This window comes from Aythya ferina (assembly GCF_964211825.1).
Source record: "Aythya ferina genome assembly, chromosome: 8".
Classification (NCBI taxonomy): domain Eukaryota; kingdom Metazoa; phylum Chordata; class Aves; order Anseriformes; family Anatidae; genus Aythya; species Aythya ferina.
This window is the reverse complement of record NC_140304.1, coordinates 30,786,972-30,813,667: the sequence shown is the minus strand read 5'-3', so window position 1 is coordinate 30,813,667 and position 26,696 is coordinate 30,786,972. Positions and strand designations below refer to the sequence as shown.

General features: G+C 43.4%; 1 protein-coding gene and 1 long non-coding RNA gene across 16 annotated transcripts in view; one reads left to right on the top strand and one right to left on the bottom strand.

The window, feature by feature from the left end:
* Nucleotides 1–26,696, top strand: part of DOCK7 (dedicator of cytokinesis 7) — a 97,850-nt gene that overhangs the window by 70,617 nt on the left and 537 nt on the right. For 3 of the 15 annotated variants that reach the window (XM_084528590.1, XM_084528586.1, XM_084528585.1), the window contains 21 exons: nt 1,683–1,852; nt 2,655–2,809; nt 3,712–3,894; nt 4,362–4,497; nt 5,639–5,735; nt 6,183–6,200; nt 8,165–8,261; nt 8,746–8,880; nt 9,620–9,772; nt 10,527–10,685; nt 10,953–11,053; nt 12,059–12,251; nt 12,813–12,956; nt 13,923–14,054; nt 15,114–15,128; nt 19,946–20,071; nt 21,050–21,139; nt 21,839–22,075; nt 22,854–22,997; nt 23,877–23,983; nt 25,049–26,685. In XM_084528590.1, coding sequence (XP_084384716.1) covers nt 1,683–1,852; nt 2,655–2,809; nt 3,712–3,894; nt 4,362–4,497; nt 5,639–5,735; nt 6,183–6,200; nt 8,165–8,261; nt 8,746–8,880; nt 9,620–9,772; nt 10,527–10,685; nt 10,953–11,053; nt 12,059–12,251; nt 12,813–12,956; nt 13,923–14,054; nt 15,114–15,128; nt 19,946–20,071; nt 21,050–21,139; nt 21,839–22,075; nt 22,854–22,997; nt 23,877–23,983; nt 25,049–25,262 — 2,806 coding nt within the window. In that variant the 3' untranslated portion in view covers nt 25,263–26,685. Of the gene's footprint in view, nt 1–1,682; nt 1,853–2,654; nt 2,810–3,711; nt 3,895–4,361; nt 4,498–5,638; nt 5,736–6,182; nt 6,201–8,164; nt 8,262–8,745; nt 8,881–9,619; nt 9,773–10,526; nt 10,686–10,952; nt 11,054–12,058; nt 12,252–12,812; nt 12,957–13,922; nt 14,055–15,113; nt 15,129–19,936; nt 20,072–21,049; nt 21,140–21,838; nt 22,076–22,853; nt 22,998–23,876; nt 23,984–25,048; nt 26,687–26,696 lie in introns of those variants that run through there. The other 12 variants (XM_084528588.1, XM_084528596.1, XM_084528587.1 and 9 more) reach the window with 9 other exon arrangements.
* On the bottom strand, nt 15,507–20,402 carry LOC311440990. Its single transcript, XR_014695704.1, has 4 exons — nt 20,180–20,402; nt 17,790–17,847; nt 17,208–17,485; nt 15,507–15,842 (listed from the first exon to the last, which is right to left on the bottom strand). It is a non-coding gene; the product is annotated as an uncharacterized lncRNA (long non-coding RNA).

Here is a 26,696-nt window from a genome sequence, read left to right as displayed (position 1 = left end):
TTGATTATTTGAGCATAATAATAATTATTGCTCATTTCGTAGCACCTACGTTGCCCATAATGAGCAACGTTACAGGTCAGAAGTGGGAAAATCAAAATTTGGCCCTCAGTATTCACTGACAGAAGTTGTTTTTCCAGAAGTGTGTGTTGTTGACCCAAATTCATGCCAGGGCTGAGAAGTCAGAGGGGCCGGCTGGAAGGCGGCAAGGTCAATTCATTGCATTATCAGCCAGAAAGATTAGCAGGTCACATTTCCTCCCTGATACAGATCAATCTACTGCAGTACCTGTTCTGTTCAGGAAAAGGGGGAAAATATCCATGTAGCCCTAGGTTTTAATGACATTGCCTTGTCTGAATGTGTTTTCCCTGTAAACACATTCCCCTCCATGGCCTGCAGGATAGCTTCCTTTCAACTGTTTACACGTGGCCTAGATCCCATTCCTTCAGAATAACACAAAGACTTTTCTTTAATCTTAATTTGAAGGAGTCAGTCTGTTAAATTAGCATCTCCTTCTTAGTTGTTTAGGATCTCATTGGTAGTGCAAACAAGCAATTGTAGGAATTAGCTTGATTAAAAAAACAACACAGAAGTGTAGATGCAACTAGCTAATGTCCTCCTAACCTCTACTGATGTCGTTATAATCATTTTAACCCCCAGACAACCCAGCCAGAATCTCTCATCTTTTTTAACCAGAACTCAACTCTACTTTTCAGGTAAAGTGGATACTGCCTGAAATTCGGCCCTTGTTTTAATACCTCAGGTTTGAACACTGAAGCTTATGTTTTGCTACTGCATAATGTATGAGCTTCCTTGGCTGCTTCATGCATGGGGTAGAGTTGTCTTCCTGGGCTGGTTTGCCTCCAGAAGCAAATAGCCGTAGAGCCACACGCTATTTGCTCTGGGAGAGTTTTGCCTCTGCGTGGTGGCTGAGGGGATTGGAAGGAGCAGAGCGAGTTCTTGAGAGATTCAGAGGAGTTTGTGTTCACAAGCCGTGAGCACCAAGTGGGCTCACGCAAGGTGTCCTGTAAAGTGGTGCTGGGGCTCTGCCGTGATTTGCATCTTAATAATAGGGAAGACCACTTCTTGCTGTTTTTTTTCCTTCTACCCCTCCATTTCTTTGACATTTCTAATTCAGAGTTACTGATCTGTAGGCTACTGTTTTGGCTGAATAATTGCATGGGGGTTCAGGGAACTGAGGCAGAAACTTACAGATCATTTGATAAAAGCAATGTTCTGTCTTAGGAGGGCTTTTCTCTGTAAATAGTGTTAAATAGAAACAAAAAAAAGAACACTACAAATAGTTTCATTAAACCCCCTGTCCTCTCAAGTTTCTCTCCCTGTCTTCTCTACTCTCCAGGTTCTCCTAACATTCTCCAGTTGATTCAGTCCTTCAACATAGCAGAAGCTGGGGCTTTGTTTTTTTTTATGGAAGATATGAGAGTTGGCGTTATATTGCGTGTGCACCTCAGCAAGATATTTTTGTACATTTTATGTGGCATGGGCAAAAGCCAGCCATTTGTAAAATCCAGGGGAGATCAAAGAATACGCGTAATGGCGGTTTAAGTGAAGTTAAAAATAAAAAAGGGGATTTTTTTTTTCTTTTTTTGAAACCTCTCAGTTACAAAGTATAGTTTGCTTTGAAGGTATTAACTAATCTGTGTGACCCAACTCTCTTTTAACAGTTTATTTGGATTGCATAAGAAGGTCATCAATATGGTACACAATTTGCTGTCCAGTCACGACTCGGATCCGCGGTACGCTGACCCGCAGGTAAAGGCCCGGGTTGCAATGCTGTACCTACCTCTGATTGGCGTGATCATGGAAACCGTGCCTCAGCTCTATGACTTTACAGGTATTTTACATTCTGTGCCTTGAATATTCATCTGCTCACAAGATTTGAGTGTTGTCTTTTTTTTTTCTAAAATTGAACAACAAATCCCTTTGCTGTTGGGTGAGTTTGTTTGTATTTCTGAAGTATTCAGAACTTTGACATGTTTTTGAAACCACACTTGCAAAATATATCCAACAATATATCCAAGTTCAACAACTGCACACTCAAAAGCTGCATTTGCCTACTTGTTTGCATGAATTAAAAAAACAGCAGTGCATTTTAGTTGCCATCTGGCTGTTGTCTGTATGTGCCCAGCCAGCCTCCCTGCTCTGACCTGCTTAAAATATCATCCCATGTACTGTACAGCTCTCAGAAAAATTGCAGAGGATGAGCAGACTGTGCTCTATCAGCAGCTCATTTCAGGTGTGCTTTGCACAGTGTCCTGCAGAACCCCAGAGGTGGGATGCATCAGTTCAGGGCAAGGGAGTCTGCTCTAGAGGAATTTCAAATAGGGAGTCATCGCTGTCCTTTGAGTTTGATGACACAGTAAAGCTCCAAGTAAGGATTTGGAGTGGAGTATTCAAAGTTGTAAAAGGTCTGTTTTCAGAAGGGTTCTAGATACTGAAGTTGTGTAGGTTGCATTTGAAGATGGTTATTTTCTTAGCTTTGCATAGCTTCATATAATAGTCCTGTATAGCTGCAGGACCCTGTCTGTGAGTGTGATGATTTTCAGTTTGCATTCACAGATAGTTCATTGAAACGAGTGCTGGGGAGAGACACTTAGAATTTGGGGATTAACTGGGATGCACGTGTTTCTTGGCAGAGAGTCACAACCAGCGAGGGAGGCCAAGCTGCGTCGCTGTTGATGATTATGAAAGCGAGGGTGGCAGCATGATAAGCCAGACAGTTGCCATGGCCATCGCAGGAACATCGGTCCATCAGCTCGCCCGGCCCAGCAGTATTATACTCTCCTCATCGGTACAAAGCTATCCTGCCTATTCCTTGACCCTCAGCCTATGTCAACAAGCAAATATTTACACATGCATGCCCTGTAGGGCTGATCAGTGAGCGGTAGGGACTCATATCAGTTTGTAGATTTGGGTGTCACACAGGGAGGCAGAGGGTGAAAGACAAGTGGGAACAAATCACGTTTGCATGTTGCTGTGCCCTTCTCATAGGGTGTATAATTAAACGCCAAGCAGAGATAAAAATCAACAAATGTCAGAAAATGGAAGCACTTTCTGATAAAGATTCACTTTTTCTGGGACAATCTGATAAAAGCTCCACGAAGTGCAATGGCCAATCATAAGTTCTAAGTGAAAGATCTAAGTCCCACCTAGCTGAAGACATAAATGGGCTATTTTAACCCCTAAATGGGCTGTTCTCTGCACAGGGGAGGGAATCCCACAGATTCTGGTAGCAGGCAGGTCCTTCAATTTCTTTACTCCTGCGTCAGGACCCCATTTTGCTGTTACATGCACTCAGAGTGAAATACTTTTCTGGATGAGACCCAAGTACATACATGAGAAAATGAGTGGAGCCCCTCTGCTTACCTGTTAATCTGCTGCATGTTATTAAAGGCATCTGGAGGGAAGTGGGTCTTTGCTGGCTGAACAGAAAGTCATCACTATAACGTGATGAGTTTGCTTCAGACATATTGTGGCAGCTTCAGTCCTGAGGTTTGTGTGTCTGTGGGCTCCACTGAGCTGTTAGGTTGGGAAGGAGAAATGTGTATCTCCTAATTGTTAGTAAGAAACATCTATTTCCTATCTGGTAATTATTTAGGCCAGAGTGGCAGCTTGTGAAGATCCTTTTAGTGAGGATTCAAGTGTTTGGACATGAAATCCAGTGTGGCAAATGTCTTCACCTGTCTGTTTCAGAGTGGCAGGCAGCACTCCACCTTCTCGACAGAGTCCAGCCGCAGCCTTCTGATCTGTCTCTTGTGGGTGCTCAAGAACGCCGATGAAAGTGTCTTACAGAAGTGGTTCACAGACCTGTCAGTATTGCAGCTCAATCGCCTCCTGGATTTGCTTTACCTTTGCGTATCCTGCTTTGAGTACAAGGTACTGCTATTTAAACGTTCCCAAGTTTCTTCTAAGGCTTGCAGGGGAATTTTACATGCTACTCCTTTGCACAATTCCAGAAAGGCATTTCCTGCTCTCCCCAAAGTATTTCCTGTAATCTAAATCCCAAGGCTAAGCATTTCTCTGTGCAACCTCTAGCCTTCTTCCACGTTCACTTTTCAGCCATGTAAGTGTGTCTGACTCCTTCCATTTCTTAGGCAGTTTCTGCTGCTTGCTGCTCATGTGGGAACTGCTGCAGGGAAAGGGGATAGTTCTTGGCCATTTTGCTTGCTCTGTTGATGAGAGCTTTCTGTAGTGATGCTGGAGTCTGTGTAGATTATCTAGCTAGCAACTAAATCTGTGTTCCTTTCTTGCTGAATGTCTTTAGACAGGAAAGATATTTTGAGATGCTTAGAAAATAACCCAGCTTGAATGACTCTTCCCTCATTGTCATTTGAAACTTGCAGGGCAAGAAAGTGTTTGAAAGAATGAACAGTTTGACATTCAAAAAGTCAAAAGACATGAGGGCCAAACTTGAAGAAGCTATTTTGGGAAGCATAGGGGCAAGGCAGGAAATGGTCCGAAGAAGCAGAGGACAGCTAGGTAAGTAAAGACGTCTTCTGTGCTCTACCCATTTTCCAAAAGCCACTACTCCCATCCCCAGTGATTACTTGCACGTGTCTGTGGTGTGGGATACTACCCATCAAAATCTGCAAAGAGGCCCTTAGAAAATGCCATTTCTTGTTTGAAGCATCCTTCACTGGGTCTGCAAAATCTCTGCTCATTTCTTGAGTTCAATCTACAGACAGCTGTTACTTGATTGCTTTGGTGTATGCGTGATCATGCCTCATTTATGGGATGCCACCTTCTAGTATGTCCTGTGCAGGGATCAGAGCGGAAGACAAACTCTCTGATCCATCCGAAAACATCTGGATATTTGTACTGAGTTAGTGAGACATAAAATAGTCAGTAGTTTGCATAACGTGTGCCTTGTGATGGTGCAATTTATTTTCTTTGAGAGAAAGAAGGGCCCAGTGATTAGGACAAGAATCAGAACTGGCTGCAGGCTTCCTGATACATGTTAGCCCTTATTATGGGCTACATTGAATAAATATTTTAGAGGCATAATTAATGAATCATTTCAGAGAGATGGAGACTTTTGTACTTTTTTTTTTTTTTTTTTTTTTCCAAATCTGGCCCTCATTTTCTTTATCACTTACCTGGGACATTGCATGGTGAAATTCCCCTGCCCTGCCAGCAGTGACAATAAGGATAGAAAGGCTGTAAGGTAGGAAAGGGGGATCTCAGAACCATCGTGGAGACACTACAGTGTGTGAGCTGAGGACAGCAATGTCACACTGCAGAGGGTTGCCATACATCGGCCCCTTACGTAGCCCAAGGAAGGTGCTTTTCTGAGCAGCCCTGTTAGCTCCCTCCCTGATTTGAGTATCTCAGATGCCTCTCTCTGTTAGCTCCGTAGTGAGCTGGTTTGTGGCAGCACACAGAGTGGTCTGTGTTGTTCATTGTTCTCTGGGATGAAAACTACTGCAGGTGAAGTTGTCTCTCAGGCCATTTAGCACAGACAGAATTAGAGGCTATATAAACATCTTGGGTGAGTGCCATGGCCTCAGGCTCTAAGAAGTTATAGTTTGCTCTCAGCTGTCATTGTGAACAATCTAGAGTTGCTACTCATGCAAAAAAATTAATATTAGATGACTGCTGTTGTTTTAATATTGTCCCACAGAGAGAAGTCCTTCTGGGAGCGCATTTGGAAGTCAAGAGAATTTGAGATGGAGAAAGGATATGACTCACTGGCGTCAAAACACAGAAAAGCTAGACAAGTAACTCTGCCTTATCCTTCTACTTTCACAATGTCACACTGCCTATGGTTATGCAGGGTCTCTTTCCCCATAGAAGGTCAATGGCAGCAGTCCACTGAGCTCTCGTGTGAGCACGCTTGGGCCCTCAGCTGGAGCAGGGCTGGCAGTGTGCAAATAACTTTTAGTCTAACACTGCCTCGTCTAACTCCTTTTTCACTGTCCCTTGCTTTCTTAGTATTTTAAAACAAGATTAAAAAAAAGACTGATACAAGACCATTGCCTTCTTAAAATCCTGTAGTAAGCTGTAATTTAGAGAGAAATCCATGAACAGTAGTCACAGATAGCAGATATATCTCATGTCATATTTCCTTTATTCCATAAGAGCATTCTGGAGTTCTCAAAGCTCACTTTCCTTTCCTGTCCTAATCCATCACTTTGATTGTTTTTCCACATGTGCTGTGCTTTTAGAAGCCACAAGCCAGCCAGGTACTGTAGCATTGGTGTGCAGTTCTTATAAATTGCTATTTTGTACATCTGCAGACTCAATCATCACAGCCTTGTTTGTGATGCTTGGCAAAAGTTTTCAGTGTGTGTGTGCAACTGGTTGGAATGAGCTCTTTTTGCTTACTACACTCGTTTCCTTTAAAATTCCCTCTCTTGGTGTGGTTTAATCCGGAGGGCTCAGGAGTTGTGTTTGAGCTTTGCTGTGCTTGTTTTCTGTTTCCTCAAATTGCAACCTTCAGTCGCCATCCTCCCAGCAAAAGAATTGCTCCTAGTCCTAGAAATGCAATCCTGGCCAGAGGGAAGCTCTGAAGAAACTGGGGAGTGGGGTCCTCAGAGCCAGGTTGGAGATCAGGCCAAATTTTATCCACAAAAACAGAGTGATGATTCCTGGATTTGAAAGTACATCTTCACAGCTTCTAATTGCTGTGTCCAAGGCAAGAACGTAATCTCTCATTACATCAAGTAGTGGCTTTTTGTCTGAGACAAAAACCAAGTCTGACTGAGGCATCAGGAAAGCCAAAAGACCAGTGTGTTTCAACCTGCTGATGAAATGACGTAGGTATAAATTCCACCGTGGTACAACTCCAGAGCTGTGCAGAGTTGCACCAGAATAAAATTTGGCCTGCAGAACTCACCAGTTGTTAGCACTGGGTCTGAGCCCCTCTCCTCTTCCCAGAAGGACTTCATATTAAACAGCTGGGGAATACCACAACGATTAAAGGATGGTATCTCGCCCCTCAGAAGAATGTGTTCAGATAACTCTGGAAACCTGCTTTTTAACCCATGCTTGCTCACTGTGAGCCTAGAGCCATCACACCCACCTCCCCCTGGTAGTTGTGACAGTGCAGGCGTGCCTTGCATGCACAGGTCTAGCCTGACCCTTTGAGATCTGCCAAGCAAGACCTGTTTCACAGCGAGATATTGTGCACAGCTAATTGCAGGTGGTATTTAATGCAGGCGGTACAATTTTATGTAGGGCCATGCCCCAAGCTTTCATATTCTGGAGTCTGAAGAGCAGATAATTGTGTATGGCCCAGCTCCCAGAGGAAGCAGTGTGGGGCAGAGGAGGGTTGCTGCAATGCCAGTTCCAGGAACACTTTGAGCTGAATCAGCTGAGTTTTTAGTGTGTGTTCTGCTTGGATTTTGTCAGTTCTCATGGGTCACACCCCCAGCGCTATTTGGCCTGCCTTGAGTCTGTCAGATAGCACCTGCGTAGGGCGAGCTGTCATTGGGCTCTTTAAATACACTGCTGGGTCCTTGCCAAATGCAGCTTCTGTCACTGAAATTGGGAGATTTCTGCTGAATTCCTGGGACCCCCGGTGTGAGTTGGTGTATGAACTTTGTAAGCCTTTTGAGAAAAGTGAGTGCCTGTCATTTACCAGCAAAACTGTGTATTTTTGTTGTTCTTGGAGAGGAAGATATTCTTCAACAACTGTAAGATAATGTAGCATAAAAAAAAACAAAGATCACACCTTCACAGTATGCACTCTGTGCTACAAGCAGTTTCACTGCTGGGATCAGCAGTGCGTAAATACCAGCTCGTGCAGCACCACCTTGTGTCCATAGCCTTTAACGTGAGCCCATACGTTCTGGTCCTGGTTGTGCCGTTGCATGCCTTACAGTGCTACTAAACCAGTTTTGAGTTGGACTTCGATTCTAAATCATTGTTGTGCTCCTGGGAGAGCAGTGAAATGTCAGAAAGTAGTGTGATCTCTGCTGAGCATGATGACTGTAAATCACATGTAAGTTTGTAAATGTAAAAAAGCAAGTCTTTCTTCCTGTCCTCTTAATGGGTGCACTAAAATATCCTTGTAGTGTTGTCCAGTATAAATACGTGCGTTGTAACCAGGGGCTTCCTGCTAATGAGAAAATATATTTGAAAGGGGAATGTGCAGGTCTGTTTCTTAAGCAGGAAGTAATTTTATTGCTTTCTTTTCTCTGAATAGATCCAGGGCAGAGATAGAACATGAAGCACTTATTGATGGAAATCTTGCAACGGAAGCAAACCTCATTATTTTGGATACACTGGAGATAGTTGTACAGGTAAGGATGATAAAAAAAACAGAGATGTAAGAGCATTAGGATCACCTGGCCAGGCAGCAGTTACTCAATTAGAGTGGCAGGAAGGTTTTGTTTAACTGAATGCTGTCAGAACTGTTCAAGTCCACTGCTGAGGGTTTCGGTATGGGTAGGGTTTTGTCCCAGTTTCGTGGCTTTTCCAGGAATCCCAAGCTTGCACTCTGCACCTGAATCATGCCCCTCGAGGACAGCTACATTCTTTCCCTTTAGTATAGCAAGGTCCCACAGGGTCAGAGGCTCACTGGATGGAAAGCACCATCATTCCCCAAGCTTCAGCTCATGGGTCAGGTTTTCATCATCTGGGGTTGATTCAGAAATGTGCCTGTTATGCAGGCCCAGCTAAGTGGGTAATTTCTCCATGCCAGCTTTTTTTCTTGGCAGAGTTCTTCCTGCCCCGTCAGGAGGTTTGCTTTTGCTCATATGCCTTTTGGTTTACTTTTGTCTGCAGACTGTTTCTGTGACGGAATCCAAAGAGAGTATCCTCGGTGGAGTGCTGAAGGTGCTTCTGCATAGCATGGCCTGCAACCAAAGTGCACTTTATCTCCAACACTGCTTCGCCACACAGAGGGCATTGGTCTCAAAGGTGAATTCTCTGCAGATGCTGTAATATATCCAGAGCAGTACTGGTGGAAGACAGGACTGTTTTTTTGCTTTGCATTGGTGTCACTTCATCAAACATTTATTGTGTTGTGCAGTACTAATTTTCAGGAAATGGGGTCTAGAGGTGGATAAAGCCTGAATGGTTTTCATGATAGGTGCCTGTATCTTTGCACTTTGCATTTGATGGCTGTGCACAAAGGTACAGTTCACAAAGGCTGAGTGTGCTGTGGGATCCTGCTGGCAAGCTGTAAGTAAAGGTACTGGCAGAGTGGCACTGGCAGCTGTAAGTAGAGGTATGGCAGAGGTATGTAGCTAGTAGGCAGCACAAAGAACAGGTGGAATTAAGGATGACTCTCACTTAGAATTGATCATTTATTTCTTGTTGGGACCGTAGTTTAAACAATTTATCTGTTTCTGTAGATATACAGCTCAAAGTTTTAAGCCTGAGTTTTTGGAATTGATGTAAATCGGTCCAAGGGTGGAGCAAGGTGCAGGGGGGAGGAGGTAAAATTATTCATCTTCCTGTGCTGCCAGTGACTCTGCTTTTGTCTAACTGTAAAAGTGAAGTGACTCAGATTAGCACAATCCCCCTCAAACTAGAGGGTGTTAGACTTCATCTAATGCTGGTGTATGCTCACTGCTGAGGATCACCATGGCATTTTTGTACAAGTGTTTGTTTCTGTCTGTCCAGGCAGTAGTTTTCTCATGTGCTGTTTTTCCAGTTCCCTGAGCTGCTGTTTGAAGAAGAGACTGAGCAGTGTGCAGATCTGTGCCTGAGGCTCCTGAGACACTGTAGCAGCAGCATCAGCACAATACGGTCACACGCGAGTGCCTCGCTTTACCTTTTGATGAGACAAAACTTTGAGATTGGCAATGTGAGTATCTTGCTGCCCTGCTTTAGGTTATTATATGTAAACTGTCCGGGTCTGCAGGGTGGAGCACTGTGTATTCATGAGAAAAATAGGCTGTTGGAGGGCTTATCATCTAGACAAGCATGAAAGTGAGTTAGAAATACTGGGATTTTGGTTTTACTCAGATGTTGCTAATCTTTCATTAGATCTTGGGTTGACTAAGCCACATTGCTTCAAAGTGTCAAGAGAATTCTCAGCCTTAACTCTTCCCTTAACTCTTCCAGTTGTTGTCTTGCAAGCACCCACATTGCTGTGTATCACAAAGGGGCACACTTTGATTACAGTCCCCTATGCTGAGCAGCAGAGCTGGAGGGGCTCACTGCTCTTAGGCCCAGGAATAGGTAGCAGTGAGTTCACAGTAACTCCAGATTTTAGGCTAGATCAGCCAAAAAGGAAGTGCCTGGAATAAAGAGTTCATGAGAGGAAGCTGAGCATCATCTTGTTCAGGGTGCTTGAGAGGAGAAGAGGAAGAAGGAGAGAAAAATAAAACTTGCAGGAGAACCTTCACATGGAATTAAATGAAGCTGTCATCAGATTATGAAGCTAACAGCACCAGAAATTATTTTAATCACTATACTGAGACAGCCCTTTTCACAAAAAAAAAGTTTTCTTTTTTGTGTCAGATGTGTGTCTGGAGGAGGGTACAATGACTGATGTTGCAGCAAACTGCTGAGTATCTCCAGGTTGTTGAAATGCAGTAACAATTTCTCTGTTACAGAATTTTGCCAGAGTGAAAATGCAGGTGACCATGTCTCTCTCATCCCTGGTGGGGACATCCCAGAATTTCAATGAGGAATTTTTGCGACGTTCCCTGAAGACTATTTTGACGTATGCTGAAGAAGATCTGGAACTCAGGGAGACAACATTTCCTGATCAGGTAAAAGAAATACCACAAGAGAAGTGGCATGTAGTTCATTAGCAGGCTGGTCTTAAACTTCCTGTTCTACAGCTGGAATTTGCATACATTCCCAGAAGGAGGTACATTTTTTTTAATGACCGACCTGAGTACATAAAACTCAGCTCCTTGATTAATTCTGACAGCAATGTAAACACACAAAGGTTCAGAGGAACTCTGACCCCGACATAGCAGTAAGTAGCTTGATTCCCATTGCCAGTTCATTACAGCAGTATGTATTTTTTACAGGTCCAAGATCTCGTGTTCAACCTCCATATGATCCTCTCTGATACAGTTAAAATGAAGGAGCATCAGGAAGATCCAGAAATGCTGATTGACCTGATGTACAGGTAGAGCTCATAACTGTTGCACAGTAGGGACAGTAGATGTCAGTACTCCACCTGTTATTCCAAAAAGCTTGATACCTACAGCACTTCCCTGTTTACAGCATCAGGTGCTGTATTGCTGCAAACCTTGATTATGCATGTTTCGTTAGCAATTATTTTACTTTGAACTTAAACCTTTTTTGCATTGCTTGCCATGACTCACATTTCACTTGAAATCAACACAGCTAATTGCTGTTGGTTTTGGACTGAGGTGTTGTTCATTTGAGCCCTTACAGAGCATGGTTTGGAGCAATTACACAGCAGTTCCCATCCTTGGTGCTCATGGAAAAATATACACCTGTCTGTTGTGTTTCACTGTGATATTCTTAGGTTTTCTATGATATTTGTGGAGCTTACTATGGATAAGGGTATTTTCCATTCCTCAGTAGTTTCTCACAATCTTGTCCTCCACCTGAGCAAAGGCATCGTTCCCTGCTTGCATCAGGAAAAATTTAAGAACCTCTCAGGGCCTACTTGGACAAAAGGCTGAACAGTGGTGGTACATGTGGTGGTCTCCATAGGCAAAAAATATTCCAGAGCCATGCTAAGAATCCAAACACCAAGTTGTGTGGTATCATCTTCACAAATGGTCCTGAAGGCTTCCTAGAAGGCAGAGATTTTGTCGTAAGCAACCTGGCAGGTCTGTTCCAATAGTACCACACCTCTGGCTTGCTACCTCTGGCTTTCTCCAAGTGAAATGTGAGTTTTGGTCAAGAGTTTCAGCAGTTACCCTTAAAAGCATTTTGCCATTACTAGGTAGCTCCAGTTACTTGCCTGTGAGGAACTGGCTGAGAAATCTGTGAAGTAGTTTAGGGTAATTTCCATCTGTACTGCTTACTATCTGATATATTTCTAGGTAGCCTAGCATTGAAGATGGTTTGTATTTAAGCAGAAGTAACTAAATACTAATTGCAAAGGTCTTTTTTTGGGTCTTTTTCTCTCTCTCTCTCTTTTTTTTTTTTTAATTAGGATTGCAAAGGGCTATCAGAATTCCCCTGACCTGCGCTTGACGTGGTTGCAGAACATGGCTGGAAAGCACTCAGAGAGGAGCAATCATGCAGAGTCAGCCCAGTGCTTGGTCCACTCCGCAGCCTTGGTGGCTGAATACCTAAGCATGCTTGAAGACCGGAAATACCTCCCTGTGGGGTGTGTTACGTTTCAGGTAGGAGTTGTGCTATTTTTGTATTTTGGGGTTCTGTCATTGCTGCTAAGATAGAGGATCTCCTATATGCCAGATACTGGTGTGCCTAGATACTCACGCAGCATTTACTCAGTTTATTTTGGGGAGAATGCATTACAGCAAGTTCAGAAAAACTTTTTTTTACGCTTAAAATCTGTCTGGGTTCCGCTGAGTAGACTGAATGAATCCAGTTCTTTTTATTTCTCTATGTAAGATGTCTTTTTTACCCTCTGTTTAGTCCAGCCTTTGTAGTGGGTGCAATTGTTCTGATGTAACTTATGCAAGTGGTTCCTGTGACTACTACTGTTAGGCAAGGCACCACTGCGCAGAGCAAACAAGCACATACTGAGCTTTGAGCATGTAGGTGGTCCAGTACAATTAGCTTAAGCGTGTGCTGAAGCACCCTGCTGGTTTGGTTCAGAAGGAGATGACATAAAATGCTCGTGAAAAATGTTAGTACTTGATTGAAAATCATCTGGCTTTCAAAGTATTGACTGTTATTAAAATAGAGTTAAATATTTTATCTACATTATTTCTCCTTAGAACATATCTTCTAATGTTTTGGAAGAGTCGGCAGTTTCTGATGATGTTGTGTCACCAGATGAAGAAGGTATCTGTTCTGGAAAGTATTTTACAGAAGCTGGTCTGGTGGGATTGCTGGAACAGGCTGCAGCATCTTTCTCCATGGTAGACAACTTTAATTTCTTTCTCTATCTCCTTCAGCAATCTCATGTTGCTGGGCAATATCATGGAAAATATTTTCTCTATGAGGCTGTATAGCTCTATTGTAGCTGTTTAATTCGCATGGAGCATTGGGAGTTTTGGCGGTTCAAGACAGCTCAGTTTGCCCTCTCAAGTAAACTGCAGTGAACGGAGTCTGGAACCAAAGAGGGCTTTGTGTGTTTCCAGCGTCTCTCACTTCAGCACTGCCCATTTTGGAGTTCACAATAGGAGAGAAAGGCCATACTGTTTCTCCGTCTATTCGAAGAGAGTGGGCTGAGAGCTTTGTGTGAGCAGTGTTAATGAGCTAGTGGTAGTGTATCCATCTGAAACGAATGAAAGCAAGTGAATTATTTCCCACAGCATAATATCAAATATTCAGTGGGTTTAAGTACAAGCAGCTATAACTCCAGAGCAAAGACTCAGAACTGATGTTGTGGGCAGGCTAAGTTTCATGATGCAGTGTCTCTTCTTTATGAGTCACCTCCACTAGAGACATCCTAACAGAACTTCACAAAGCTCATTTCATGGAGTGCCAAAAATGGATGTAGAAGTCCCTTAGGTTGAAGATGCACTAAGCAGAATGAGCAGTATTATGCACTTAAGCTTCCATATTCAGTTCCCATAGATGTGGTTAGAATCCTATTTAGCTTGTGCTCTTGTGCGTATATCCAACCAAAATAACCCAATTTTATTTCTTTCAGTAATCTCATTTACTAGTAGCAATGTGTAATGCAGTAGACTTAATTTCTAAGGTAACTGGGGATTTTATTCCATGTATGTGTGTATATATTTTAAGAAAAGGTACTGATTACATCACAGTGCCTTTTGGTATGTAAGCCACCTCTGCAATCCTGCGATGTACACCCTGGTAGTATGTATCACTCTTGCTGTTAAATTGCTGGAGGAATCTGATGGATGTTATTTTTGTAGGCTGGCATGTATGAAGCAGTTAATGAGGTTTACAAAGTCCTTATTCCTATTCATGAAGCTAACAGAGATGCCAAGAAGCTATCTACTATTCATGGTAAACTCCAAGAAGCATTCAGCAAGATTGTTCACCAGGTAATGATTTGAACTTTCCACTGTAATGTGAATTGCAACGAAATTTCAAATGCTTAGTTCAAATAAAAACTAACCTCTCAAGGAAAAAACATTTTAATCAGATTACACAAGAATTGTCAAAAGGTGATCCGCAGTAGATGCAAGGATCACTAATAGGATTTTTCTCCCTCTGTACATTTAAATTGAGAAGCATGAGAGAACATCACATACCAAGTTTTGTTGTAACTTCAGAACTATCCAAGAGTTAAAAATTCCAATCATCCATCAGTTTATTATTTCAGATATTATTTTAAAATGTGTTTTACATGCTGTATTTCTGGGGAAAAAACAAAAACAAAAACAAAACAACATTGTATTTTGCCATTAGCCTGGTAGGTAACACTGAGAAACGTTGGGTTTTTATTTGTCTGTTCAAATGGTGGCTAAGCTGCTGAAGGAACCTTTCTAAACTTAGATGGTACAAACCCTACCAGCTTAAGTGCTGAGTATTTGGTGCGAGATGTCAGACATTATTAACTCTCACAAAGCTCAACAGACCTCAGCTAAGCAGGAGATGAGAGCACATGGCAACTTTCTAGAAGCACTTTACCTTCTAGGAGAGGCCTGTTGGGTGCTTGCCTTTCTTGCAGGCGGGCAGGTGCTCAGCAGACCCTCCTCCAGGACATGCCAGTGTGACTCTGAGTCCCCCACCCCAACCAGCTGTCTGGCTGTGAACTGCTGGGTCACTGTTGTCTGTTGGTGTGGGTACCCTTATGCTAACATCATCTCCTCAATAGGTGAAGATCAGTGCACCAATTTCATAGAACCCACCAGGTCTACAGCAGCTGAGTGTCTGGTTGCTCTCCATGTTCTGACATTGCTGGATTTGTAAGGTTAAATGAACCAGTGAAGGACAATCACTGAGTGTCATTCTGGGCCAGAGGAGTCTATTTTGTTGCATGATGTCTTAAATTGAAACCATTTCAGGTTTACAGTACCTTATATTGATGGTCATGTTTTGGCCTTTGAAACTCTTTTTTTGGTTTCTGTGACATGCGCTTTTTACTTTTTATTACACAGAGTACTGGCTGGGAGGTAGGTAACTCCATTTTAGTTAGTAAAGAACACTAATAGATTTATCAGATGACTCACGCCAATGCTTGCCCACATGTGCTAGTTGTGGGTATTTCTGTTGCTGTCTGCTGTTAAAACTGAATTCATTAACCAAAGAAATACCAATAAACCAATTGTGGTTGTAGTAGGAAATTCTTCATAAGAAGCTGTAGGTAGTGCATGGATGCTGATGTGTTCCACTAATGAGGTTCTTTGGTGAATGAGCCACTGTATCATCACTAGTTTGTTTTTATAATTCGTTTATATTTCTTTTCATCAGCATTGACACAGAATATCATCCCTTCATACCATATTTTCACCCCACCCACAGGGGTCGATTTAAGCAATAATGCTCAGAGGTACTAAAAAACAAAACTGGTTTATTGCATGTGCAAATCATATCCCAGACAATAGGCTCCTTCAGTCTATTCATTTAAGAACAATCAATTTGTTATGTAGCTTTTTTTTCTGGCAGTAAAATAGCTTGGTTGTGTTAACTGGAATCAGTTTTGCTGCTTTCATTTTTGTAGAAGCTGTTTGTTCACATTTCTACAACATACACCATGAGAACCACACGTTGGATTAAAAATATAAGCAAAGCAGTCATCTTTGTCTGAAGTTGCACCCAGCACAGCAAGTCTGGTAAATCAGGCCCTAGTCCAGTTGACACAGTTGGTACATGAGTGTTGAGAAGTCCTAGAAGACATTTTGAACGTTTTGTGACTATCATACATTATTTGCATAGACTTCAGCTGCCCAGTTAATCTCTTATTTTCTGCAAATCAGGCGACTCGGTATGAGCCATCTCACTCCAAGTTTCCAACACAGGAGAGCATTTAAGACCACACTTCCTGAACTGGGGCCAAGATCAAAGTTCCTTTGCATCGTGTGACATAAATCATTTGGGCTGATGATGTCCGAATGACAGTTTTTGAGTTTTGGCCTAGCAGTAGCTTAAATTAACCCCCACCATTTAAGGGCTGCTCCTGTAAATTGTTTGCATATTCCTGCGAGAGATCCCAGCAAGTGAAGTGACACAGCAAACTGCAGTACATGTTGTAGGAATGGAGATGATACACGTTCAATAGCTGACAAACGTGGAAGCCTGTGAGCATCTTTTTTGATTAGTCTGCCCCTAAATCGACCCCTGAAGAAAATCCTGTCATTGGTTATGATTCTAACATCACTCAGTCATGTTTTATTGCATGGTAAAAGACACCCATGGTTTATGTTCTCGTCTGTCATCGTGCTCTTCCATTGCCACACTTCTGATCTTTGTGCTTTGTAGCTTCCAGATTTGTTGCATGTGTTTTCCTTTTCCCTTATTTTTAAATACCTTAATTGATGCTCACCCTTTTTTTGTTTTAAAATTTATTTGCTGCCAATTTGCTGCTTGTTTGTTTTTTGGAATTTCCCTAATTAAATACTTTCTGTTTTCTCCTCTATCGCCCTGGTTGCTGACCCTCCTCCCCACTCTTACTATTGTCTGTTGTGGTAAGTTCCTACTTGTGGATTTTTTTTTTTTTGCTTTCTTTTTCCCTCCCCTTTTTGTTTTTTGTTTTACTCTGTGAAAATCCCAATTTAATTTTAGCAACAAGCTATGCCAACAGCAGGATTCACCCCTTGTGTCACAGGAAAAGCAGGATTGCCAACTACAAGCCTGTGTCCTGAGTCTGACACCAATGCAATTCTGAGACCTTAACAATACTAAGTGGTGGGTTTTAGTTTAATAACTGTTGAATTCTTTTTGTTTACTTCATAATTAGGGAAATTCTGAGGTAAAAGCTTTTCATGCTTTGCCATGAGAATTCAAAAAATGTGTTTTTTAAAACATGCACAGTAAGGTTGCCTTGAATAGCAGGACTCCAGGAATGGTACTTTAAAAAAAAAAAAAAATCAATATTGAAAGATTTGCAATAGTTGGCAACACTGCAAAGGACCTTGGGTTAAAATTGAGCAAGAAAATATAATGCTCGGTTTGGTGCAGATGGTTGGATGGTGCATTCTGCACAGTGTGTGTGAAGGAAGGAGTTGCTTTCCTTCATTTTCCTTCATACATACCTGAGGCTGGTTCTGCCTCCTGGCAGCTGCTGTTGTGGTGGTCTTGATGGAGAAAACAGATGATAACTTTTGGGTCTGATTTTCCAAATTTTGTTGGCAAAGCTTCTTGTGTGTATGCAAGAGATAACTAAAACTTTATTCCCAGCAATTTTGAAAGGTATTTACCATGCATAATAACAAATCATGAACCTTCATGTATCATGGTGGCTGTTATCTGCTCTGCCAGTTCTGTAATGGCTATTCAGTGTTCACCTTCATTCTCTTCTTCTCCCAAAGACCTATTATTTTTCAAAAAAAAAATAATAGGAGATAAAATGCTTTTAATATTTTCTCCCTCATACCTGCATTTTTAGCTCTTTTCAGAAACAAGACCATGGAGTATATTTAAGTGACCAGTTTTGATTTCGGTACTGTGATTGCAGAGTTAAATTGGCTAAATTTGAAAGACAAGCTGCTGGTGAGGATTGCAGAGCGATCCCAGCCCTTAACTCCAGGCAAGAAGTGGAGCTCCCCTCATCTCAGGCAGCGTCCAGCTCCTGAGTGTGTTTGTGAGGCAGGGATAGCCCCTGGGCCTTTGCTCACCCCGAGGAGTGTGTTCCAGGTGCAGGTCCCCAGGCACGGCCACAGGCTGGGAAATTACCTGCAGGAAGGAAGCAGGGGAAGGACTTCACCAGGCCAACCCTGCCTGCTCTGGGCAGGATTGAGAAGCAGAAAGCTGGTGGGTGAGGAGAGCAGAAGTCGTGGTGTTGGCCCAGGGCTGCTTGGTTTCTCCCCAGGCACCTGATATTCACTCTGGAGGCATTTCTTCTCTGCACCTCCCACCACAGACCCTTCTTTAGCTCCAAAGACGCTCTCACAGAACCTCAGGGAGTGGAAAGGGTTTGATGGTTTAGCTTGCTGGGAGCGGTCACTGCTCAGCTCACGTACGTTTAATGGCTGATGGATCATGGCTTGGTGGGGAGATGCTTCTGTCACATCCAGAGCTACCCAGGGCTCCTCACTGCTGGCTTTTCTCCCTGGCATCCTTATGATACCCGAATGGCAGCAAATGGGTTGAGAAGGAAAAGCCAGTGCAGCTGGTGTTAATGGGGATGAAACGTGTGTATACTGGGAGCTGGATCTCACCAGGCTTCCCAGCTGCTCCTGGGACAAGGCCACGTTACTCTTATTGTAGGCATTTAGTACCATTTTAGTACCAGAACTCCTTATTGATGTTGATAATAGCATTTTCTTCCCCCCTCATTGTTATTTTCACAGCAACACAAAAGTACACTGGCTGTAACAAAAAGCTGTGTGTGCACAAGTCCACGTGGCCGATACCTCATAGGAACTGGGTTCTGCAGATGCTTCATACCCTGAAAGATCGCAGTCTTCTGCCTTACAGCACTGAGATTGAGTTGTAAAATGCAGCAACAGGGAGGGCTTTTAGCATAATACTGTCCAAAAATGTGGCTTTGGAAAGGTAGTGCTAAGTAAATGAAGGGTTCAGAAGGCTGGTCATTGCCGTGCGGGTCTGGAGGCAGGGCACTGAGGAATAATGGAAATATAATGAAGAATAATGAAAAATAGCAGTGTGTCCTTCAGGCCAGTGGCTTGCTGTGATTTTTTCCAGTTTCCAGAGTTTTCCTGATTTTTTTTTTTTAAGTTTGGTTTATTTGCCCTCCTTGCCTTCTGTAGATCATGTACACACCATCAACACGAGAGCTCAGTGTTGCCATAGCAAAATACAAAATAAAAATCATACACAGGAGCCAGGACACATGTAGGGGCTGTTCTGAAACCTATCACTAACCCCAAGCCAGGAGCAGTGAGCACTATGCTCCACATCACTCTGTCACGAGAGTAAAGGTGAACATTTCAGAGTTTCTCGCTGAAAGGCATTTCTGGTTTGTGCATGCGGAGTGCCCTGTTTAACAAAAGCAGAGGTGTGGTGTAGTTTTAAAGCATTTTTCCTCCTTCTCTTAATCGGATTTTTCTTTGTTACTTTCCAGCACAAATCTTTCCGTTTCTCTTCTTTTGTTGCATTTCTGGGCCAAACTCACCACTGGCTCAAAAGGAAGCAGGTACATGACGCAGTGAATTGCATCTGCTTTCAGCAGCAGTGACTTTGGCCCTCCGTTTTAGAAATTAGTTCCTAGACAAGACTGTAACACCTTCGGTCGACGTGCTGTCCAAACAGCACCTGGTGTGCGTGTGTGAGTGAGCTGGGCACTGACATCGGCCCAATCCTGCAATGACTTCAGCACAGATCCCGGGGGGCTCAGTGTGGGCGATTGCCAGGGTTTTTTGCAGGGGTGTTTGTGTGCAGCATCCTCCCTATGTGCTGCAGGCACTCAGCAGCTACAGACCAGGGTAAGGGGTGTCTGCAGACTTTGGAGAGCCTGAAATAATGACCCAAGCAAAGGAACTCGCCTTCGTTCCTCAGAGATGTCCCAACAGCCCCAGGCTCCTCCTGGGGTAGGAAAAGTCATTGCAGGGTTGGGCTAATGGTCATAACCAATCCATAAATCTCATGTTAGTTCATAATTTCATCGTGGCATTTGCTGCTAAATGCATTCATGCTGAGTTCCAGGTGTGTTTTTCTTTTCTTTCTTCCTTTCTATTTTTCTTTTTTTTTTTTTTTTATTAATTTCGTTTTGGTTTTGCATAAAACCCGGAGCTCGTCTGCAGCCACGCTTACGGTGTGCTCGTCTCCACACTGAAATAACCTTTTGTTTGTCCAAACCTAGGATGGAAAGAGGATGTTTGGCACCTACTTCCGCGTTGGTTTTTATGGAACTAAGTTTGGAGACCTGGATGAACAAGAGTTTGTTTACAAGGAGCCGGCGATAACAAAGTTAGCTGAGATTTCCCATAGGCTGGAGGTGAGATGTTTGTGGCTGACCTCAAACTCTGTGAATTGCACTTTTACTGTTTTCCATCAGCCATTTAAGGGCTTTGTTCCCAAAGCACAGGACCATCAGGTTTCTTACCTCCACACCATGTTTCTCTGCTCCTAGAGATTGTGCCCTTGAAGGAGTCTGACTTTCAGAGCCCCCAAATCTGGGATATCTCAGGTCTCTGAAGTTTGTTTCAGCCATGGACACGCAAAGGCAACTCTGATGAATCTAAATGGGGCTTGGGTGTGTTTCCAGGCACCACCCAGAGATCATTTGTCTGTACTGTGTGGTTGTTAATCTGGTTCAGTGCCAACTAACATGCACCTAGCCAATGTCTTGGGTCAGAGACTTCCCGGCAGCACCGTGCACAGATGAGGCCATTCACTCTGGAAGATGCAAAGAGTTCAGCAGCACCGCTCTGGGTGGTGCCATGCTACGTGTTCCTCAGACCTGGCCCTGTGTTATTTGCTAGACCAGCTCTGACGTCCTGTTGTTGCTCACAGCTCAGTTGCTGTCCCGTGGCACTGAGAGCAGCGGTGTTATTTGAGGTCTGAGCACATGAAACTGAGCTCAGATCCGGCCATTCATCCAGGCCAGCAAAGCCACGCTCTGATGTGGCACCTGATTTCCACGCAGATCCTGTATTGACCCCGGTTTTCAGTTGAGCTCCCAGACACGCAGCCAGCTCAGAGGCTTGTTAAAAGCCACGCAGTGTGTGTGCTGTTGGAAGGCTCCCGATTTCGCCTGGCTTCCAGGGCGTTGGGCTTGTTTTTTTTCCTGTTGCCCCTGGAATGTGATTGATTTAATTCTCCCAGGTTCAGCAGATCCCATTCATCCCTGGCACAGCTTCTGTTGAAGGCATTTTGGGCTTCACCTCTCCTGAATGTGCTTTTGTCTCCCCAGCCTCCATCTTTGATGGCTGCATTTGATGTTCTCTTGCAATGTGTTTGCTCTTGATTGTAGGGATTTTATGGAGAACGGTTTGGGGAAGATGTGCTCGAAGTGATTAAGGACTCAAACCCTGTGGACAAATGTAAACTAGATCCTAACAAGGTAAGATACAAGCAGAGGTTTAGCTGGTCCTGAATGTACAAAAACGTAATGGGCCCAATCCTGCCCTGAATTCCACCAAGGAGGCAATGGAATCCACGTAGAGAGCTAGAGAGCATCTTGTGGCTACTCAGGGACAGGGTTGGGGAAAATCATCCCAGCAAAGGAGTGCAGAATTAGCCGTTTCCTTTGGGAAGGTGGGAAGGGAAGGTTAAGAGACAAAGGGACAGCTCAGACTCAGGCTGCATTCGCCTTTCTCTGTAATCTCTGCTAAATGCAAGGAAGGAAGGGAGTTTTCCATTCAATGGCCTCTGGCTTTTTTGCAGCTGTAGCGTTTTGTCATTCTTGTGCTATGTCCTTTAAGCATAGCAAAAATAACAGGAACATGCCTAGAAAACAAGCCTCCAGTTGAGGGCAAAGCATTATCTGCAAAGAAAAGAAGGAAACACTTGAGGGGAGAGGGGCAGTGTGCTGTATCTAGTCCAGAAAGTGCTGAGCAGCTACCAGGCACCCCTATTTCCCCGTCAACATGAGTGTGATTTTTTGGAGTAAAGACAAAGAGCAGTCCTAGTTCTTCGGAGGAAGGAGTTAAAGCCAGCTGGGTTATTGCACTACTAGAAAGGAAGGAGTAGAAATCATCTCGTCTGTGTGGCCTCCCGAGGCACCGTACTTGACTGCGCAAACCTGGGTTCCTTCCCGCAGGCCTACATCCAGATAACCTACGTGGAGCCTTACTTTGACACGTACGAGATGAAGGACAGAATAACTTACTTCGACAAAAACTACAACTTGCGGCGTTTCATGTACTGCACGCCCTTCACGCTGGATGGCCGAGCTCACGGGGATCTGCACGAGCAGTTCAAGCGCAAAACAATCCTGACGACGTCCCACGCCTTCCCGTACATTAAGACCAGGATAAACGTCATCCACAAAGAGGAGGTGAGGCGCACGCTCTCTGCATGGCAGACGTCCCCAGGGGTTTCCTCCGTCTGAAGGGAAATATTATACAAGACTGAGGGAAGTGGATGTTGCTGAAACTCTTGCATAATGTACCCCTGTACGTTTTGTTTAATGCCACGGCCACATCCCTTCACACCATGACACAAATGCAGGTGCACCCTCTGGCCATCATTAGCCCACCTTTCCCTTCTCTGCTAAAGATGCATAAATTTCACACAGGGCAAGAGCAGGCAGTGCTGTCCTGAGGCACTCTGACTGTTCACTTCAGGGACAGTGTCACATCCCTTCATTTTGATCTTCAGACCGGCTCATTCCTGCTGAACTGCTGCTTCCTGTTCATATTCAACTTAAACCAAATTCAGACCAATGTACAGATTCAGCATGTCCTACTGCCTCTTTCACCAGTGTATGTGGACACAATGAAAAATGCATTTCCGTGCAAGGCAGGGAACCTGCAGGTGTTCGGGTACTGACACAGTGCTGTAACCCCAGGTATTTGGTAGAGCACTAAGGGACACTGCAGCCTGCCCTCTCAGGAGCAATCTCAGAAAGCTTTTGAGTACTCAGATGTAGAAGCACGTTTAAAAACCAACCTTTTTCTTAATATTCCTAAATTAAGATTGAGAGGATGCCATTTCTAGAGTGCTTCTCTCCAGGATATCTGTCCTGTTGGTGCCACCTCAAAGCATTTCTGAAAGTCTGTCTGGCTGACAGTCTCAGCCATAACGAGCATCCCGTATTTTGTCTGCTTGCCTAGATCATTTTGACACCTATTGAAGTTGCCATAGAGGACATGCAGAAGAAAACACAGGAATTAGCTTTTGCAACTCACCAAGACCCCGCAGACCCAAAGATGCTGCAGATGGTGCTACAAGGATCAGTAGGTACCACAGTAAATCAGGTGAGAATCCTTTTTGAGTTGGAGACACTGGGGTGGTGCCTATCACTCGGTTCAGTGGATGGGCAGCATTGGGCCTTATTTTTAAGTTACCTTGTGTGTTTTTTTTTTCCCATTCAGTCTGTGGGATGTGTTTAATGTCACTGCTGGGTCTAGACCAGATGCTCTCAGTGACTTTACAATTTGAGTAAGAGTCCTGAAAACACACATTTGGAAAAAGGCTGAGGAGAGAGAGCCCTTCTCCCTCAGTAACCTGCTCCTTCCTGACATCCACAGTCATTCCCACCTGCCTCTTCTTCCTTTGTTAAAAAATAAATAAAATAAAAAGGAAGTTTTATTGCTTTACTTTCAATTAGGCAGGCTCTGGTGGGTGGAACTAAGATTGTGTCCTGCTGTGGTTTTTGCACAAAGTGGAAAGCAAAGCTGGAGTGGAGAAATATTGAGGAAAAGTTGAGGGAATGTGAGCAAACCTCTATTAATACACAAGCTGGAAAAAAACAGGGCTGGAGTTTCAAGTTCTGGGTTTGAGTTCACAGTGCTGGCGAAGGCTTCCCTAGTTCCATCTGCATTGTTTAAACTTTTTCTTAGTTGTCAGTTGAGCAAACTTTGTCAAGAATCATTGTAAGAGAAAACAAATGCAGAATCTGTGTACTTTCTCACACTGTTTTCCAAAAGCAGAGTTTTATTTAAAAAATGCCTAGAAGACATTCAGTGGTCATGATATTTGGTGATTTATGCCAGATTTACAGCTGCAATTCTTTAAGAAGCATTCTGTGAGGAAATGTTGCATTTTGTGAATGTGTCTACGTGCAAGAATTTTCTCCAGCGAGTGGATATGATAGACGGTTCTTAAAAATGTACTTTTTGTCTTTGCTCCTAAAGGGACCATTAGAAGTTGCACAAGTTTTCTTGTCTGAAATACCCAATGATCCAAAGCTCTTCAGACACCATAACAAACTACGTCTCTGTTTCAAAGACTTCACAAAAAGGTATGGAGTATTGTCTTCAAACTGCCTGCCAGACACATTTATTGCTACCACATCAGGCAGGAGCTTGTACAATAACACAGGGGCTATCCAGAGAAAGGAGTCTTCACGTTGTAACTTCATCTGTTTGGTTTCAATATGCAGCTATATTCCTCAGCTGCCCTTTCGGTTCCCTGTGGTACTGCTGGTTCATGACTTCACTCACATCAAGTGCTGGAGTCATTTGGCTTTGCTGTTTATCAGGACGGAATTAGTGATCACAGCTCAGTTGTGAACAAGTGTTCTGGTTCAGGAAACACAGCGAGCCACATTGGCACGAATGAACTCACAGGTTGGCAGGGTCAGGCGAAACTGTTGAGCTGGCCAGGAGTTTTAATTTCCTTCTGAAGTGAATTTCTCCAAACCGAGTGGAAGCATGCTGGCAGAATTCTCTCAAGAAACTGCGCTGGCTGCTGTACTTTCCTCTTGAGTAATGCAAACCACAGCCTCAATCCAGCATCTTTTGTAAGCACCAGGGAATAATAATAATAAATAAATAAATAAATAAAACTGTTCCAAGCAAAAAGATCCAGTGGCAACGTAGTTTTTCCATAAGTGACGAGTGGTGTTGGTGATACAACTCTTTTTGAACCCTTTCTTTAAATGGCATCTTTCCAAGTAGAAGAGTTCCCAATGAACATTTCATAGTCTGCTTTTTATTAATCTTTGCTGGGGAGAGCAGTTGGTCTATCAATCTTTAAATCTGCTTGGACTAGAAGTAGCTATGTAGAGATAAGCTTTTCATTTCTCTTCAGCAAGTATAAATGTAATTGGAGAGTGAAACTAAAATAAAAAAGAAGTTGCCACTCTGGAACTGAAATGGAAATTGGAAACGTGACATCCTCTCCTTTCCCCATGGAGACCAACTGGTTTAACTGAGCCTTTATTACCCAAAAGACAAGATAGAAAAGGATATTATGTGCCATCCCAGAGGAGGAGAAGGAAAGCTTTTGTGCTATTAAATTAACAAGTCTGTAGCAACCATGTCCTTTTTTACATGCCCAGGTTTCACAGGCTTTTGTTTTCTAGATGTGAAGATGCCCTGCGCAAGAACAAGAGCTTGATCGGTCCAGATCAAAAGGAGTACCAGCGAGAACTTGAAAGGAATTATCACCGGTTAAAGGAAGCTCTCCAACCCTTGATAAACAGAAAGATCCCACAGTTGTATAAGGCAGTGTTGCCAGTCACATGCCACAGGTGGATATTTGATTTTACTCTTTCAGCAGAGATAAGGAGGGTGTAAAACCAGGCTGTCTGATCTTCCTGGTGAACCTGTGAAATCTCTTTGTTTTTAATTGTGTCTCTCTTCTGCCTGAGTCCTTCCCTCTTTCCTTCTTTCCTGAGCTCAGAACACATCCCCATCCCAGCAGTTATGGTAGGTGGTGTTCGGTCCCTTTTGTTTCTGATCTATGAGATTTTTTTGTTTGTTTGTGCTGCTTCTGTTGAGATTCAAAGCCACCTTCAGTGGGGTGGGACTTTGACACTTGTGCATTCCCAGTGGAACTGGGATGAGGAGCTCCACGAGCACGTAGCGTGACGTGAATGGAAAAACTGTTGGCGTTTCACATTCTGGAGGACTGCTTAGCTGAGTCAGGGCTTTTTGTTCCTCCACGATGAGACTGAAAATAAAAAACCTACTGGGAGTGTGTGAAGCAGCTCGGAGCCCTTAGCGCTGTTACCTGCTAGCACCAGCTGTGCCTGAGCAGGGGGACTTTGGATGCAGCTTCTAACCAAGTTCTGGCTCCAAGAATAGGGCAGAAGTACTTTTCAGCAGGTACTCTGCACATAATTTTTGCCATTCCGCTATTGAAAAATACTCTGCCATGACTTCTTTTAGCAAGGTAGGCTAAAGCAATCCAGCAAGACTGCCCTGGCATCTTTGTTTAAAACCAGTGGGTGTCGTGGGTTGGTTTTTGGTGAGTTTTTTTTGGAAGCACTGTGTTAGCACTGAGCGGGACAGTGACAGTACTTTTAGTGACAGATCCTTTAGAATATTTGTGTGCAGGTGGACTTCAGCTCGTGTACATGCAGTTGGTTTAGGAGAACACAACCCTGGTTTTGAACTTGTCCTCGTGTAGGTGTTGTTCAGAGCAAAAGAGTGACAAGATCAAAAATGTATTTTTTCCAAATTTCTCTTTTCACATTATAAAAACAGCAAGACTTGGTACAGGATGAAGAAGGAAGTGAGTGTTCCCAGCTTGCACCAAAATGCTCAGCAGTGTTTCTGTAGCTGGATTTGATGTGTTTCTCTGTATGGTGTGTGTTACAGAAAGGTGGCCTTTCTCATTACCTGAGTTCCTGACTTTAAATGCTCCCCAGATCATGTATGAGTTGCTAGCTCTCCTCAACTGCAGTCACTTTTCACTTGCTATTCCAAACAAATGCTACTTAGATATTTATTTGAAGGACTTCAGTAGGATTTAAGTAGTGCAGATGGTTTGTGCTGCTTCTTTGCATACACATGAATTTGGTTTTCTGTCAGCTTTTTCTGTTGGTAACCATTGAGCAGTTGAATGATCCCAGACACAGGCCCCTAACAAATACACTTGCAGAAGCAATGAATTCATGTCAGTGGACTTAACTTTTGTAGTAACCAGCTGTAGAAAATACTGGAAATTATCTAAAGAATCATTCGTATTAAGATACTTCTTATTTCATCGTGGAAAATACGAGCTCA